The sequence below is a fragment of the Ruditapes philippinarum genome, unplaced genomic scaffold, assembly GCF_026571515.1.
Source record: "Ruditapes philippinarum isolate M1 unplaced genomic scaffold, ASM2657151v2 ctg1970_1_1_1_1, whole genome shotgun sequence".
NCBI classification, from domain to species: domain Eukaryota; kingdom Metazoa; phylum Mollusca; class Bivalvia; order Venerida; family Veneridae; genus Ruditapes; species Ruditapes philippinarum.
This window is the reverse complement of record NW_026861545.1, coordinates 80375-99343: the sequence shown is the minus strand read 5'-3', so window position 1 is coordinate 99343 and position 18969 is coordinate 80375. Positions and strand designations below refer to the sequence as shown.

The 18969-nt window shown below is 34.4% G+C and overlaps 1 protein-coding gene across 1 annotated transcript; it reads left to right on the top strand.

Moving 5' to 3' along the window:
• The first annotated feature begins 9483 nt into the window (after positions 1–9483).
• LOC132716052 (ankycorbin-like) lies at positions 9484–14722 on the top strand. Its single transcript, XM_060699199.1, has 3 exons — positions 9484–9606; positions 11266–11490; positions 12808–14722. Exons 1-3 carry the CDS (start codon positions 9494–9496, stop codon positions 13679–13681), a joined length of 1212 nt encoding a protein of 403 aa, XP_060555182.1. The 5' UTR covers positions 9484–9493; the 3' UTR covers positions 13682–14722.
• Positions 14723–18969: the final 4247 nt, after the last annotated feature.

Below are 18969 nucleotides of genomic sequence, written 5' to 3'. Positions count from 1 at the left end.
TTAGGTAGATAGTTATATGTCCTTGTTTTGATCGTGTCCGAGTCATGTGATGAGCTTCTAAAAGATATCTCTGTTGCGTATTCAGCAACAAGCTCTACCCAAAGTTGCTTTTTTGTTATTAATTAAGTATTTAGGCTCTGCGAAGTGATAATCTACAAGCGAAACAATTAAGGTCCTAGCAAATTTAAAGATGATAAGGCGCAAGAAAGTCAAATGATAAGGGAAATGAGAATACTAGTTTATTTGGAGAAAAACAACACAACATATTGAATGGTTTGTTCCCATAATCACAATGATGACCACAAAATACAGCTATTTATTTACCTTACAAAGTGCAATCATTTGTTTACCTTTATAAGCTCGTATAACAGATACTTTATTGTACGAACTATGGGAATGATTTTACAAAATCTGTTTCTATATCTGAACTTTGTCCGAGTTTGACTAAAAGTTGCCGACGTCGTAAATATAAATAATCCAGTTCTGTCTTTATATTAACCGCCATATGAACACATCTGCGGATGTTTCAAAATTGTACCAGTTCATGTTAAATTGAATTCTGGTTAAGCCGGTGCTAGGGGGCGTGGACGGTAACTTGCAACATTTTCGATTTTGTCTTGTTGGGCTTTCTATATGGATTCTTTATTTTACTCTATTTGAAGATGGTATCTTCCCTTGCTACTTGTGAAATCTTGTACTTAAAATGTCCTCCCGCATAGAAAGCGTTCGCTTGTTCATACCTCCATCAAGGTATAATTTGTGTGTGACAAATGAATGGGTATTGGATCTAATAGTGGGTGATACATATATGTGTAGTCCTCATCCTTTCCGCGATAATTTAAATTATATCAGCAAAAACTCTCTCAATGCCATCTTTTATGATTTTTATTAAATAAAGATAACAAGGAGGAAAGAACATTTTTTTTAATATTTACTCATTAATCCGATGTCAGTCATTCATTTATTAAGATAGTTGTAAAAACTATTTTCTTACAGTGACAAAAATTTCAAATCTTTCACTGACAGCTCAGTAGAAATTGATGCTCAATTAATAATCATTTACCTCATAAAAATATTATTCCATTTCCCCTTTCTAGAGATAGCTGACTGCTCTTTTTACGGATGATATTTGAAAATGATAAAGCTTTGATAACTATTTCATATATAATACCTCCACTTCGTTAGAAGTCATCTTGTTCTGAAAGGAATCCAAATTAAAGGAAGCAAATGGGACCAAATGTCCAGTATTTCATACATACGGTATTTCAGTTAAAATATAATTCATCTAATAATACTGTTGTAAAATCCTCATGGCAATACATCGTGAACAAGAGCATCGTTACTAGGCAGAGCATTATATGCCCGAAAAGTGTTAGTCATGAATGAATAAACAAAATAAGATTGCATTTGTGAAAAAAATGCTATGCCACCGCATTAATACAACACTAAATAGTAGTGTAGGAACAGATTATTTTTGTTTCTTTACAATTGAAGATTGCCATAATGCATAGATCCCTGACCTATCTAATTCTTATTACCGATTAGTAGTTAAATCTTTTGTTATTAAAACAAGAGGGCCCAGAGGGCCCTGGATCCCTCACCTGAGAAATAGGTCAAAAGGTCAAAGCGTAGCCCCTTTTCACCTCAGAAGTACAATTTGAAAACAAAGCACAGCTAAATCTGAAAATGTTTTGTACACTTTCACCAAGGAAATGTTTGTGTAAAATTATTTCAAAACTGAACCAGTGGTTAAGTTGTTGTTTAGATGTTGTTGTTTTCTAATTTTAACTCTGGCAGTCATTTTATGAAACAATTCAGCCTGTCACTAAGTGAATGGTTAGCTAATAAAAAGATGATAGAAAAAGAGAGGAAAAACAAACATTTGACCTGGCTGGGGATTCAACTGTCGTCCTTGATCCCCTCGGGCGGAACCAATTTTGACTAGGGATTTTTTTCAACAAACATAGTAGACATACACTTGAACATGTTTCCTGCCAAATATTTAAGTTTTAGGTCTTCTGGATCGTCAGAAGAAGATTTTTTCTAGTTAAACTATATACATGTAAGAAAAATAAATGACCCCTGGGGGAGGTCAATTTTGACCATAGAACATTTATTCGAATAAACTTGGTAGACATCCACTAGAAGATGTTCCATGCTAAATATCTTATCTACAATGCTTTTGGATTGTCACAAGATGATTTAATAAGTTTTTACTATATCCATATGAGGAAAAATCAATGACCCCCTGGGACAGGGGCAGTTTTCGCCCTAGGGATTTCATTTGAAAAATCTTTGTAGACATCTATTAGAAGATGTTGCATGCAAAATATCTAAGCTCTACCTCCTTTAGATTTTCACAAGAAGATTTTCTAAGTTTTTACTAAATTTTGTTTATGTTTGTTTTGGGTCTTACGTAACATCGACACAGCATAGGTTATATCGCAACGTTCATGCTTTACTAGTGAAGGAAGACCTCAGGTGCCCCTCCGTGTATTATTTCAGGCATGAACGGGCACCTGAGTAGAACCACCGACGTTCCGTAAGCTAGCTGGATAGCTTCCTCATATAAATAATATCCAAAGTCCCTGTTGGGATTCGAACCTACAGCGGTGAGGGGCAAGTGGTTAGATTTTACTATATACATTTAAGGGAAATCAATAACCCATGGGCTGGGCCAATTTTCACCCTAGGGCTTTTATTTAAACAAACGTGGTAGACATCCACCAGAAGATCTTTCATGCCAAATATCTAAGCTCTAGCTCTTTCAGTTTTTTTAAAGAAGTTTTGTTTTACGTTTTCACAATATACATATAAGGAAAATCTCAGACCCCCAGTCGGTTTGCCCCTAGGGCTTTTATTTGAACAAACTTGGTAGACACTTATTACAAAAACTTTTCATGCCAAATATCATTCGGTTTTTTACAACATTTTTTTTAAAGTTTTCACTATATCATATAGAGAAAATTAATGACACCGGACCGGAGTCGGGACCAATTGTGATCCTAAGACTTTTATTTGAAGAAACTTTGTAGACACATACAAGAAGATATTTCATGCCGAATATCTAAGCTCTAGCTCCTTTCGTTTTTTACAAGAAATCTTTTTAAGTGTTCACTATATATGTACATATAAGGAAAATCAATGACCCCCGGGGCGAGGCCAATTTTGTTCCTAAGGCTTTTATTTGAACAAACTCGGTAGACATCCACTAAAAGATGTTTCATGCCACATATCTAAGCTCTAGCTCTATCAGGTTTTAACAAGAATTTTGTTTAAATATTTACTGTATACATATTAGGAAAATCAATGACCCCCGGGGCGGGGCCAATTTTGACCCTAGGTCTTTTATTTGAACAAACTTGGTAGACATCTACTAGAAGATGTTTCATGCCACATATCTTAGCTCTAGCTCTTTTGTTTTTTTACAAGAATGTTATTAAGTTTTCACAATAATTATGCATATAAGGAAAATCAACATCCACATGAAGATGATTCATGCCATATATCTAAGCTCTAGCTCTTTCGGTTTTTTACAAGAAAATTTTTTAAGATAATTGGAAAAAAATCTTTCGTTTGCCATGACAACCAGAGTTCTACATGGAATTTAATTCTTTGAAGACCTTTGGTAGAACTTAATGCAAGAAACATTCCTGCAAAGTTTCTACAAATTTGGCCATGTGGGTCATGAGGACAAGTTGTTTAAAGAACGCACGGACGGACTATGGACAACGGGCCATCACAAAAGCTCACCTTGAGGAATTTTTAATTTGTTTACTGTATGTACAGAGTGAAAATCAATAACCCTCTGAGCGGGGCCAATATTGACCCCAAGGCTATAATTGAACAATCTTGGTAAAGGCTCACTAAACAAAGTCTCCTGCCAAATATCTAACCTCTAGCCTTTTTCAATTCAGAGAAGATTTTTTAAGTTTTTAATATACTCGTACATATAAGGAAAACTATCGCCTCTGGCTGGGGCAGGGCAATTTTAACACCAGGGGCAAAATTTAAACAATTTTGGTAGAGGACCCATAGATGATATTTTATGCCAATTATCAAAGCTCTAAGCCTTGTTCCTTCAGACAAGAAAATTAAAAATTGTTAAAAAATATGTACATAGTGAAAATCAATGACCCACGAGGACGGGGCCAATTTTGACACTAGAGGCAAGATTTGAACAACTTTGGTAGAGTACCTACAAATGGTATTATATACCAAATATCAAAACTCTAAGCCTTGTACCTTCAGAATAGAAGAATAGAAGGTATTTTAAGTTTTCACTATATGTACATATAGTGAAAATCAATGACCCCCGGGGCAAGGCCAATTTTGACCCCACGGCTATAATTTGAATACTCTTGGAAGAGGTCTACCAGACAATGCCTTATGCAAAATATCTATGCTCTAGGCCTTATGGGTTTTTACAAGAAGATTTTTAAAATTATTCATATAATTCCTTTTAATTGTCATGGCAACTAGATTTCTGCATGGAATGAAATTCGTTGAACAACTTTTGAAGACCTTTACCCAAGGAACAATCCTGCCAAGTTTGGTTGAAATTGGACAAGTGGTTTTTCACAAGAAGTTTTTTTTTTAAGTTTACAATATAATCTATATAACACACATACAAACACACACATACGTGCACAAGGTGTACAATGAGGACATCTGACTTACACGTGTAAATGAGGACACGATCTTCCAGGTGATATACGCTGTTAATTTTTGGTATGCATTGAATTTTTTTCTGAATTTTTTTCGTCTATTTAAAATCATTCTTCATGTTATAGTTAAGAACGTGTGTTTTACCATACAGAGGGGACAACGGGTTCACACACTTCGCACTGGGGTTTTTGTCAAATGAGGTCATGTGACAAGTGTGGACTCATACATACACAATACATTGAGGACATTACACTTTGTCCTTTGAGGACATGAACACTTCTTTTCCCTAACATGAATATATTTTTTCATTGGCAGCTAACAATTCGGCGTTTGTAATAATAGTAAAGTAACCCAGCCATTCTTTATTTGAATTTAGGTAGTTCTGTGTTTGAACCGTTGCACGATTCTACTTATCCGTTTATATATTGCGTATAGCGTCTTTTCTTATTTTTGTGCGTCGTCACTTTCTTACATTAGCTTGCTGTTCGTTGTCAGATGTTATTAAAGATGCAAACAGTATTGTGGGAAGCATCACAATTAAACAATCATCAAATATGGACATGCAAACGGCTAAGTTATTGAGATTTTTGTTGAGCTTTGCCAAGTTTAAATTAAACAATAAGATAGCTTATACGAAGCAGCTGTCATGTGATAAATACGAGGGTTATATTTTAATAATTAATGGCAACGAATCAATTTAATAATGATTTGCATATGAAAATACATGGATAAGATACAGTTGGAAAGATTATCGGGTTTTCTAGCCAACATTACAATTTCCCACGAATTGCACGTGCACAAAATCTTAGCAGCTCATTTAAAAACATGTGGTTTTGTATACTGGTTGTTAACATGGCTTATTTGCATTGTGATTTGGGAGAGGAGCAGAGCTTATTGCAAAAAAATGTGCGTCAGAAATAAAAACAGATCTAGATTTAGTCTATGGAAAAAATGCCCTTCCTTATCTAAAATTTACAAGTGGGTATCAATGTTTAACGAAGTTAGAACTAATGATAAAAATGATACCCCCATGTCGGCGCTACCTCTGAAAAAAGAAACTGTCAAAGCTATAGTTGATATATTGTGGAGGAGATCAGTGACATATCAGTTCTTAGCGCGTCATATGTGTTTTCTATCGTGAAAGAAAAAAGTTAAAAGAGTGGGTTGAAAAGAGCCTCTGATTTATTGACTAGGTTCAGAGATCAAGACCCCAGACGCCTAAGAGAAATTGTCACAGGGGATGAAACGTGGCTATTTTTTAGCCCGACAATAAACCCAGTAGCAAAATGTGGGTAGGTGAAAACAGCGAGCTTCAAGAGTTATGTACGCTCTATTTTTAAGATGGAATAGCGGCCTGTGTCGCTGTGCCTGAGAAGACCTATGGTCTGCAGGATCATATTCCTCCATGATGCACCTTCGTACCGGTAAGCCTTGGTTCAAGCTCATTTAAAACAGCACAAAACTGAGGTTTTGCTACATCCTGCTTAGTCCCGACCTCACTCCTTGTGACTTAATTGGTTAAATCCATACATCATATCTTGCCTTCGCCGGTTCGAAACCCGTAGTGCCGCTGGAAGCATTCTCTATCAGTGTATAAATAGTTTACCCAAAAAACAGTTCATATAAGTTTTTTTCGGAATGAATTCCGAGGCCGTATAAGTGTGTAGAGGTCCATGGTGAATAAGGACTTAACTAATATTACGACATATTTATATATAACAAGCGCTGCCTTTCCAATTAATTGAAATATGCACCTTTTGCATCTTTAAGTCACTTAGCAGCAGTCATTATTTATCAATGTCAATATCCGTGAATTGTTGCATTACAAAACACAATAAAGCTTTTTTTCTGGAATTGAACATGGAGGGTTCTGAACTAGCTGAGATCTATATATTATCTATCTATTTTATGAATACCCATTTCATTGGATGCATGTTTACGGTTGTTTTGCTGGATCAATAAATCAAACCGTGCATTTCTATGGTTTATTCTAATCACAATAACACTGCACTTATAACCATTTTAATGAATAAATAAAAAGTAGAACGCCATGATGGCTTTACAGATCTCGACGCACGCCTCCAGATGATCCAAAATATTACAAGAAAATCAATATTACGAAATATACTAAAATTTCAGAAAGGTTAAAATATTGAAGATCCAAGTTATAATATTTTACATGTTATGTGCGGTTTAAGCGTGATATTACAGCATTTTATCACCATATTTCTACTGTGTTACTAATACAGTAAGCACTTTTTTGCATATTTTTTGTGGACCACTTTTTGGTAATTTCATTGGATTGCAAGTGCAGATTGCTACTTTATTTGTTCACCTCACAAGATTTTACTTGTAAATAAATTTTCAAAATTTCCATGAAATTTAACATGGTTTATTTTCCAACAAAGAATTTTTAATACTAATTTTGGATGCCCGTCTAATTTTGTATTTAGATACCAGAGTTTAGCTATGCATACGGAAAGTTGACACGGCATTTATCGAGGCAATGGATCAAAATGATTAAAATGTTCCAATTAAAGGTTTATAATTCACTGAAGCAAGTATATTGACAAACCAATTGAAAATTAAAAGTAAGTTTTGATGTTGAACAGCTATATTTATTGCCAGAAATTTGTTTGTCATTAGTTTCAAGGAAAGCAAAGTGAACTACTTTTCGGATACGACATAATTCGTCATAAATTTAATTTTTTTTTTTCAAATATATAGTTGAATGTTGACATTGACAGTATACGTGCCGGCAGCTTAATATTAATAAACTTGTCATTTTATCTGATGTTTTATAAGAAATGTGAGTTGGTCAACGTCAGGGTCTTAAAATATTTTGGCATAGTCCACAACATTCCCTATGTTAATTATTAGAACATTTTGACATTTGCTCATTCATTTGACAGTAAAGATTTAATACATCATTTATATGTGTCATATATATTATTTTACTCAACAAAAACAAATCAATGATAAAATATACAATAAAACAGTTACATACAAATGTTTACTTAACATCATTTTTGGAAATTCTGTTAAGATTGACCTTTTCGAAAACCTAGCAAAACACCGTTTTCCGGTATGTTACCGTTTAAGCTCTGGGGAATCACACCAAATGAAGTACATAACACAGTTACAGTGATATTTCTATTTTTGTGCCCCTACATTAGTGGCGGGCATTTAGATTTACCCTTGTCCGTCTGTCCTTCCTTCCGTCCGTCCTTCTGTCCGTCCGTTCACTTTTGTGTCACACGTAACTCAAAAAGTATTTGACCTAGAGTCATGAAACTTTACAGGAATGTTGATCAGCATGTGTAGTTGTGCATCTGGGTATTTTCGTCTGGATATTTTTAGTATTTTCGGAGTTATTGCCCTTGACTTAGTTAAATTTTGCAATTTTCAACTTGTGTCGCATGTAACTCAAAAGTATTTGACCTAGAGTCATGAAACTTAACAGGAATGTTGATCAGTATGTGTAGTTGTGCACCTGGGTATTTTCGTCTGGATATTTTTAGTATTTTCAGAGTTATTGCCCTTGAGTTAGTAAAATTTTGCAGTTTTCAACTTGTGTCGCATGTAACTCAAAAAGTATTTGACCTAGAGTCATGAAACTTTACAGGAATGTTGATCACCATGTGTAGTTGTGCACCTGGGTATTTTTGTTTGGATATATTTAGTATTTTCAGAGTTATTGCCCTTGATTTTGTAAAATTTTGCAATTTTCAACTTGTGTCACACGTTACTCAAAAAGTATTTGACCTAGAGTCATGAAACTTTACAGGAATGTTGATCAGCATGTGTTGTTGTAGACCTGGGTATTTTTGTGTGGATATTATGACTATTTTCAGAGTTATTGCCCTTGACTTAGTAAAATTTTGCAATATTTAACTTGTGTCGCACATAACTCAAAAGTATTTGACCTAGAGCCATGAAACTTTACAGGAATGTTGATCAGCATGTGTAGTTGTGCAGCTGGGTATTTTCTTCTGGATAATTTAAGTATTTTCAGAGTTATTGCCCTTGAGTTAGTAAAATTTGGAAATTTTCAACATGTGTCGCACGTAACTCAAAAAGTATTTGACCTAGAGTCATGTAACTTTACAGGAATGTTGAGCAGCATGTGCATTTGTGCACCAGGTATTTTGCGTCTGGATTTATTTAGTATTTTTAGAGTTATTGCCCTTCACTTAGAAAATTTTTGCAATTTTCAGCTTGTGTTGCAAGTTTCTCAAAAAGGATTTGACATAGTCATTAAACCTTATGGGCAGGTTGCTCAGCATATTTTAGATTTGCACCTGGGGTTTTGCTTGTGGATTTATCCAGTATTTGTAGAGTTATTTCCCTTGACTTTGTAAAAAGATTGACAGAACAGTGTCATGGTGGGGGCACACGTGTCCTATGGACACATTTCTAGTTCTATCATTATTTAACTGTTTAAGGTGAAATAAATCGATGTTTTTGAAAATTATCAATATTCCTTTAATATCTATTGCAAATTATTCAAAAAAATAAATTATTTATAATGAAAATCAATAAAATTCAAACAGACGTAGTGGAATCTTCCATAATAAATAAGGTTATTTTCTGCATAAACTTGTGTATTTACTTTATTTTTTATACGGAATTATTCATACAATGATATTTAATTATTTTCTTATAAAGAAATAACTGTTTTATTTCAATTTAAAATGAAAAAAGGCGGAACACAACGAGTTCGCTATTACACTCCATTAGGTGCATTCCCCACAGCTATGTACAGAAAGTACCGGAAAACGGCGTTTAGCTAGGTTTTCGAATTCGTGAATACATTTTTTATTTGATGGGTATATTTTTATTGATGACATTCAGTGTATTCCAGATGGAGAGGAAATTTAAAAAGGAAAGAAAACAGAGAGCTGACGAAAATCTTCGACTTAAACAGGATGAATCCAGGTAAGACATGTAAGAGAAAGTCCTCAAAAGCTTCAAATATTACCTATCAGTTTATCTACCAATAAACATCAAATTTATGGATATCAATAATTCATTGACCTTTTCGAAAACCTAGCTAAAGACTGTTTTCCGGTATATTACGGATTTACCTCTTAGGAATTAGCCTACACCCAATGAAGTATATAACACTATTATGTGATATTTCCATTTTTTCCAATCATTATTTTACCGTTTATGGTTGAAAAACTTGATGTGTTTGAAAATTGTCAATAATGTTCCTGTACGATCTATCGCAAATTTTATAAAAAAAAAGTTGTTAATAATAAAAATCTGGAAAATTTAAATAGTCGTTGTTGCATCTGCCACAGTAAAAAAAGAGATATTTTCAGCATAAACTTCTGAATTTACTTTATTTTTTGCATTGAATTATTCATAAGTGATATTTAATTATTTTCTTAAAATAAATGATTGTTCTATTACACTTTAATCCAAAAAATGCCAAAAACATACACACCCTTTGAGAGTGTCCGTTTTACCCTTGAAATGACTCTTTGACCCTTCAAATTTCCAAAAGGCCTGATTTGACCCTAAGGATTTTAACTAGAGGGTCAAATTTTGTTATAAAAATCATGGGGATTTGACCATGTAGAAGGTAAAACTTAGTCAAAATGACCCTCAGGATTTCATGGCTAATGAACACCCTGCCCTTTACATGAATTCCCTAGAGCTGTGTACAGAAAGTACCGAAAAACGGTGTTAAGGTATTAGCACTCTAATGCATTACCTCCGCGTTGAAGAGTATTCAAATAGGCTAGAACTACTGTTAACTACATTGAAAATGAGGGCCATGGGTTCAATCCCCAGAAGGGTCAACTTTTTTTTTCTTTCTTTTTTTCTTTTAACATTATTTATGTATTTCTCATGTCCCATTTGGAAAGAAAAAAGTGTTTAATTTTGATTTTTTAATTAATATAGGTATTTATTGGCTAAATTATGCTAAATCTAGTAATGAATATGATACCTGATATTTTCAAAGCGTAATAAAATCAAAACTAGACGGTAAAAGTATTTCATATTTTACAAGATCAACCAATATACTTTTTTAAAAATTTAGGGAAACTTTGAAAACAGGCACTCATTTGGGTAAATTTTAAGAATTTTTTAAATTAGGCTCCCAAAGTAGAAAAATGGTCAGACACGTGGTAAAAATGGGTGGGGTAGTGTAACATTTTTATACAGATTTCATAAATTTTATGTAGAAACCATAATTTTGCTTATGTGGATTGTTAGCTGAATGGTACTATTTGTTTCTTACCAAAAATTAATGGGAAAACATTTTTCATTAGAAAGTTATTACAGATTATTTAAAGGTTCCTCATTTCTAAAAAAGGGCCCTCATAACATCTTAGCTTGAGTTAAGAAAAGTGGCCATAACTTGATTTCCGTACCGTAAACTTTGTTTAAATTTTGCATACAGGTGTACTTTAAGGTATACATCTGACCTATGATGTCAATTTTTCAGTTCCTTATAGTGCCCATTAGGGTCCTAATACCTTAAGCTAGGTTTTCGAATTCATGAATTGGTGACCAAGGACTTACTCCCAAAAGGATGGAAAAACTTACTAAAATGTTATATGTTGTCTTTCCTTTTCTTTGCAGATTTTTCAAGGCTATAAAAGAAGGTGAGGAGAATATAGTTGAAGACCTGTTAAAGGATGAAATTTTTGTGGCACATTTACAAGAGATGGATAAACTGTCATTGGCATTTGTTCAGGTGGTTTTGTTGAATAATGTGAAGTTGTTGAAGATACTTCTAAATCATGGGATAGATGTTCATGCAACAGATAGCATGTTTGAAGAAAATGGAATTATGCATGCAGTCAGGTAATATAATACACTTTCCTTCCTCCCAAAGGCTTAGCCTTCTAGTTCTACATCATACTGCTTTAGAACGTTTACGATCACTCTAAGCAGGTATACATTGTATACATTTTTAAGAGACAGTTATGAGATACAAGGGAATCCGGGAACCAGTCCCTAGCTATTATTGAATAGACCCCTTGGTTCTTTTACATGCCCAGTGTATAGCACTGATGCATGCGAGGATTACCTGGATTTCTTACCCGAAGTTACCAGTAAACCTCTAGGTAGGTGGGAAACACTGAAAATGTCTCTGAAAAATCCCAAGGTTATAACCCTGCGATCGAACCCAGGACCTCAGGAGTGATAATCAGTGGTCTAACCAACTGAGCTATCGCGCCACCTTTGCTGAGTTTTGTATTATAATTAAAAAAAGGATTCTCTTAGATTCTTGAAAATTGTTTTTGAGCCATACCTTGACATAATTATAAGGTACTAGTATTGCACCTTGTCATTTTTTGTTTGCAATATAACCCTCACTAACCAGCTTGGGTTATATAAGCCAATAATCGTTAATACTGAAACATATGACCTGTCAGACATTTTATAACCTATAATGTTGGTTGGTTGTTGTACCCTGTCAGAGCAGCATACACAGAATGCCTGCAAGAAAATAAAAGAAATCTAAGTAAGACCAAGACAAACATTCAAACAAATCTTATTTCTAAGATTTCACAGCAAAAGAAATTACTTTGAAGTGAGACAATAAAATGGAGTGAGAGAAAAAAAAACTTACCTTGAGCACCCAATTTGGTCTGCAATGTCTTTGATATTGACGCCTTGATCACGTAAAACCTTGATGGTGACCCGCTGTTCTTGAGTTAAAGCTACCATGATGACAATGTTGAAATCTTTAACTTACATTCTCTTATATCCAAATAATAAAATGTTATTTCATTAAGGTTATGAAAATGTGTCAAACTGGATGAATGTTTTATGGAAAAGATACTCTTTGCAATGATTTTGACCACCCTAAGAAAATACTTAATATTCTGACCCATCTTACTGTTTTACTAACTATAGTAGTTAAATTATTCTTAAAAAGGGAGATAATATGTAAATTATTATAATTTTAACCACTGAAGCATCTGTACTGATTTCCAAATAAAAATACTTAGGAAAAACAGTGAAAAAAAAGGTGTGTGAAGGAATTTTTGGAGGGCAGTGTATATTAATATTAAAATCCATTGAAAACATAATGAACAGATCAAAAAATTTAAACTAACATAATATTAAACATGATAAGGGCTAGAGATAACCTGTATAATATTTTTATTTCAGGTATGGACATATAGAAATGTTGGAATGCCTATTATCGTGTGGTCTCGGAATTAATTACCAGAGTGAGAATGGATCTACAGCATTACACGTAGCTGTTGAAAACGGCAAACACGATTGTTTAAAATATCTTGTGAATCTCAAGGGCATAGATCTTAATATAAAAGACTGTAGTGGATATTCCCCGTTGTTATGGACGGCAAGGTTACGAGACTGGCGAGCAATGGAAGTTTTAATTAACGCTGGTTGCAATATTGACAGTATTGATTTTTGTAAGGGAATAACATGTCTTCACGTTGTTGTCGATCAAGAAAGGGCATTTTGGAAAGGCAGAAATGCGAGTCCACAAGACATTAAAAAATGTATAGATTTGCTCGTTAATGGGGGTATTAAAATTAATAAAGGTGATGTCTATGGTAATTCAGCATTAATATATGCAGTGAAATCAAATAATTTGCCAGCTGTGAGAAGATTGTTACAATTAAACTGTGATATCGAAAACTGCTCGCAAGCTAGTAATGCCGGAATGCCATATTACTTTCATAAAAATCTTGCAGGGTCACAATCCTCTCTTTTCCCACTTTACATTGCAATGGCCCGCCTTCAGGCAAGTTCTGTGAAAATGTTATGTGCAGCTGGTGCCCAGTACCACTTGTTGGCACGGGAACCAAACATTCTGACTTTCCTTGAATCAGCATCTCCGGGGATGAAGAGTATGTTAGAAGAAATGGTGTTTAATCCTATGTCATTGAGGCAGGCGTGTAGGATCGCTGTACGTAAATCTATTAAAGGAAATATTCTGGAAACGGCGGCAGAACTTCAGCTTCCTGTGTCCCTTGAGAAGTTTATTTGCCTTGATGACATTAACAATACATAACTTGTGTGGTTGCTAGAGGCAACGTTAAAGACATGCCAGTGTAACCAGCATAAAGTCAGGGAAGCCTACCTGTATGTGAAGTATCACCATACTTCATACCATTACCTGGTCTATTTTAGCTTTCCAATATGGAAACCCCCAGATATAAAAATGGACAGGTCCATTATACAAATCTAGCATGAAAATTGATGGCCTATAATACCAATGTTTTATGAAAAGTAATGGCCTATTATAACAATGTGTTGTTGTCAGATATTTGAATATATGATTGAAATAATTGTGATATAATCTTAACTATTAAGACCATTTTTCTTCAGAATCACAAATGGCCTCATTGGTGAGGTTCTACTGTATCTTGATTAAGATTACATGTACTACATTGCCAGTAATTAAGGCATTGATAATAATGACTTACCAATGCGATATATTTACAGTTCAACCATCTTACACATATATGACCTCTGACCTGAAAACATAATTATATTTTTGGCTACTTGTGTTCAAATTCATTTCCAAACTGGAGAGCAAGTTTATTGTGTAAATCAAACTGTGCAAGGTTTACCTAATAGGCCAAGCTCAATATACTTTGAGAGCTTGTTCAGTTGTTTTTGTCACACATATTTGACTCCACTTACATAGTACAGAGTACTGTTATTAAGACAGGATATGATTCATTATGAGTAGATATGAAATTTAACTTAAGCATGATAAATTGGTAATTTAGATTATTTAGGAAAATATTTATTAATACTAGTAAAACTTCAATGGTAATTATACACATATTAATTCCATGTTATTTCTCTTAGCTGATTTGACAGTGTTTTGTGAGTAATTAAAAGCCAGCTAAATGAATACAGTCTAATGTGTGTTAAAGACCGCCTTTGATCAAAGGCCAATATGTAAATACAGACATCTATTTTACCAAAATACAACAGCAAACTCTGAATAAAGACCACTTGTCTGTAAAGGCAAATAACTTTATGGTCTCTCATTTATTTGAGCTGTGTCATGACAAAATCAACATAATGGGTTTGCGACCAACGGGGATCCAGACCAGCCTGCGCATCCGCGCAGTCTGATCAGGATCCATGCTGTTCGCTTACTAACCCTATTACAAGTAGAGAAACTGATAGTGAACAGCATGGATCCTGATCAGACTGCGCGGATGTGCAGGCTGGTCTGGATCCATGCTGGTCGCAAATGCACTATGTTGGTTTTGTTGTGACACGGCTCATTTATAGGTTTGACTGTACCTAAGAATGTTCAAGCAATCTTAATACACTAGTTAAAGGCATTAAAGATGATTATTATTTGGATTAAGTGAAATTCTGTTTAAGAATATAACATTAAGATGGGCATTATATTTTTCTTAAAAAATTGGAATTGCTATCTTTTTTCATTTAAATATATTTATTATATATACATTTATATACAATGTACAACTTTACATACATATTCATCAAGAGGAAATACAAAACTTGAAAAGTTAGGTCAAAAGTATTAACAGCATAATTATTGGCCCTCTTCTGGATTGTTTTTATTTAACACAGTCATTGTTTTCTTTACAAGGAACATTGCTTTTTTAATAGGAAAATTGCTTTCTGTAACAGAAAAAAATGCTTCTTGGACATTTGCTTTCCTAATCAACAGGAACATTGTTTTTTTTTAACAGGAATATTATTTTCTGTCACAGAAAATGTGCTTTCGTAAACAAAAACATTGCTTTCCTAAATGAGGACTTAGCTTTCCTAAACATGAACATTGTTTTTTTTTACAGGAACATTGCTTTTTGTAACAGAAAAAAAGTTTTCCTAAACAGGAACATTGCTTTTTTAAAAAAGAACATTTCTTTCCTGAACAGGAACATTGCTTTCTATAACAGAAAATATGCTTACTTAACAAGAACTTTGCTTTCATAACAGAAATATTGCTTTCTTAAAAAGGAAAGGAAAATTGTTTTTCTTTGTACAATTAATACAAACTCTTATTTCTGCTTTACATCATTGTAGCACCTGTGTAAGCATAGTTAATGTAAGAATAGCTTTAATTCCAATGTTTTCAGGTTACATTGAAATTTTTTAACAGAATATTCCGATTAGATTTTCTCCACATAATTAAATTTTTTGCAGAAATGTAATTATTTATTTTGAAAGATTTTTAAAATCACAATTTTTTATTGATTTAGAATTATAATATAAAAGCAAGGTTATTTTTTTCTTTCAAACACAAATTTTCTTGTGTTTTTCATGTGAAGCTACCTCATTTGTAGAAATGAATAGCAATCAGTGCTGACTCAGTGAAATAATGCTTCGAAAGGAACTATTCTGTAGAAATAATTTTGACAATATGTGTTCCTTTATTGCCAAGCTTTCCTAAACATGAACATTGTTTTTAGCTCACCTGTCACAAAGTGACAGGGTGAGCTTTTGTGATCGCTTTTCATCCGGCGTCCGTCTGTCTTCCGTCCGTCCGTAAACTTTTACTTTAAATGACATCTCCTCATAAACCACTAAGCCAATTTCATCCAAACTTCACAGGAATGTTCCTTTGGTGGTCACCTTTAAAAATTGTTCAAAGAATTTAATTCCATGCAGAACTCTGGTTGCCATGGCAACCGAAAGAAAAAACTTTAAATATCTTCTTTTAAAGAACCAAAAGAGCTACAGCTAAGATATTTAGCATGAAACATGTTCTAATGGGTGTCTACCAAGTTTGTTCAAATAAAAGCCCTGGGGTCAAAATTGGCCCTGCCCCGGGGGGTCATTGATTTTTCCCTATATGCATATAGTAAAAACTTAAAAAATCTTCTTTTAATGAACTCAAAGAGCTATGGCTAAAATATTTAGCATCAAACATGTTCTAATAAGTGTCTACCAAGTTTGTTCAAATAAAAGCCCTGGGGCCAAATTTGGCCCCGCCCCAGGGGGTCATTGATTTTCCCTATATGCATATAGTAAAAACTTAAAAAAATCTTCTTTTAAAGAACCAAAAGAGTTAAAGCTAAGATATTTAGCATGAAACATGTTCTAATAAGTGTCTACCAAGTTTGTTCAAATAAAAGCCCTTGGGTCAAAATTGGCCCCGCCCCGGGGGTCATTGATTTTCCCTATATGCATATAGTAAAAACTTAAAAAATCTTCTTTTAAAAAACCATAAGAGCTAGAGCTTAGATATTTAGCATGAAACATGTTCTAATGGTTGTCTACCAAGTTTGTTCAAATAAAAGCCCTAGGGTCAAAATTGGCCCCGCCCAGGGTGTCATTGATTTTCCCTATATGCATATAGTAAAAACTTAAAAAATCTTCTTTTAAAGAACTTAAAGAGCTATGGCTAAGATATTGAGCATCAAACATGTTCTAATAGGTGTCTACCAAGTTTGTTCAAATAAAAGCCCTGGGGTCAAAATTAGCCCCGCCCTGGGGGGTCATTTATTTTCCCTATATACATATATTAAAAACTTAAAAAATCTTCTTTTAAAGAACTCAAAGAGCTATGGCTAAAATATTTAGCATGAAACATGTTCTAATGGGTGTCTACCAAATTTGTTCAAATAAAAGCCCTGGGGTCAAAATTGGCAACGCCCCGGGGGGTCATTGATTTTCCTTATATGTGTATAGCAAAAACTTAAAAAATCTTCTTTGAAAAAACCCAAATAGCTAGAGTTAAGATATTAAGCATGAAACATCTTTTAGTGAGTGTCTACAAAGTTTGTTCAAATAAAAGACCTGGGGTCAAAATTGGCCCCGCCCCGGGGATCATTGATTTTCTTTATATGTGTATAGTAAAATCTTAAGAAATCTTCTTTGAAAAAACCCAAATAGCTAGAGTTTAGATATTAAGCATGAAACATCTTCTAGTAAGTGTCTACAAAGTTTGTTCAAATAAAAGCCCTGGGGTCAAAACTTGTCCGGCCCCAGGGGTGTCATTGTTTTTAACTATATGTGTATAGTAAAAACTTTAAAAAAAAATCTTCTTTCAAAAAGCCCTATGAGCTAGAGCTTAGATGTTTAGCATGTAACATCTTCTTATGGGTGTCTACCGAGTTTGTGCAAATAAAAGCCCTTGGGTTAAATTGGCCCTGCAACGTTGGGGGGGGGGGGGGCCTGTATACAGTAGAGCGACCTTAGGGCCATCATGGCCCTCTTGTTTTTAGCTCACCTGAGCATGCTCAGGGTGAGCTTTCGGATCAATGATTGTCCGTCGTCCGTCCGTCGTCCGTTCACATTTAGTTGTTAACACTCTAGCGGTCGAATTTTGGCCTCAATCATCAAACTTGGTCAGGATGCTTATCTAGTTGATAGCTCGGATGAGTTCGAACATGGGTCATCTCGGATGAGAAACTAGGTCACAAGAGCTAAAAATAGAAAAACCTTGTTAACACTCTAGAGGTCACATTTTTGCCTCAATCATCATCAAACTTGGTCAGGATGTTTGTCTAGGTGATAGCTCGGATGAGTTCGAACATGGGTCATCTCGGATGAAAAAGTAGGTCACCGGAGCTAAAAATTGAAAAACCTTGTTAACACTCTAGCGGTCACATTTTTGCATCAATCATCATCAAACTTGGTCAGGATGCTTATCTAGTTGATAGCTCGGATGAGTTCGAACATGGGTCATCTCAGATGAAAAAGTAGGTCACTGGAGCTAAAAATAGAAAAACCTTGTTAACACTCTAGCGGTCACATTTTTGCATCAATCATCATCAAACTTGGTCAAGATGCTTGTCTAGGTGATAGCTCGGATGAGTTCGAACATGGGTCATCTCGGATGAGAAAGTAGGTCACCGGAGCTAAAAATAGAAAAACCTTGTCAACACTCTAGCCATCAATCATCATCAAACTTGGTCAGGATGCTTATCTAGTTGATAGCTCTGATGAGTTTAAACATGGGTCATCTCGGATGAAAAAGTAGGTCACTGGAGCTAAAAATAGAAAAACCTTGTTAACACTCTAGAGGTCACATTTTTGCATCAATCATCATCAAACTTGGTCAAGATGCTTGTCTAGGTGATAGCTCGGATGAGTTCAAACATGGGTCATCTCGGATGAGAAAGTAGGTCACCGGAGCTAAAAATAGAAAAACCTTGTTAACACTCTAGAGGTCACATTTTTGCATCAGTCATCATCAAACTTGGTCAAGATGCTTGTCTAGGTAAAAGCTCAAATGAGTTCGAACATGGGTCATCTCGGATGAAGAACTAGGTCACCGGAGCTAAAAATAGAAAAACCATGTTAACACTCTAGAGGTCACAATTTTGCCTGAATTATCATCAAACTTGGTCAGGATGT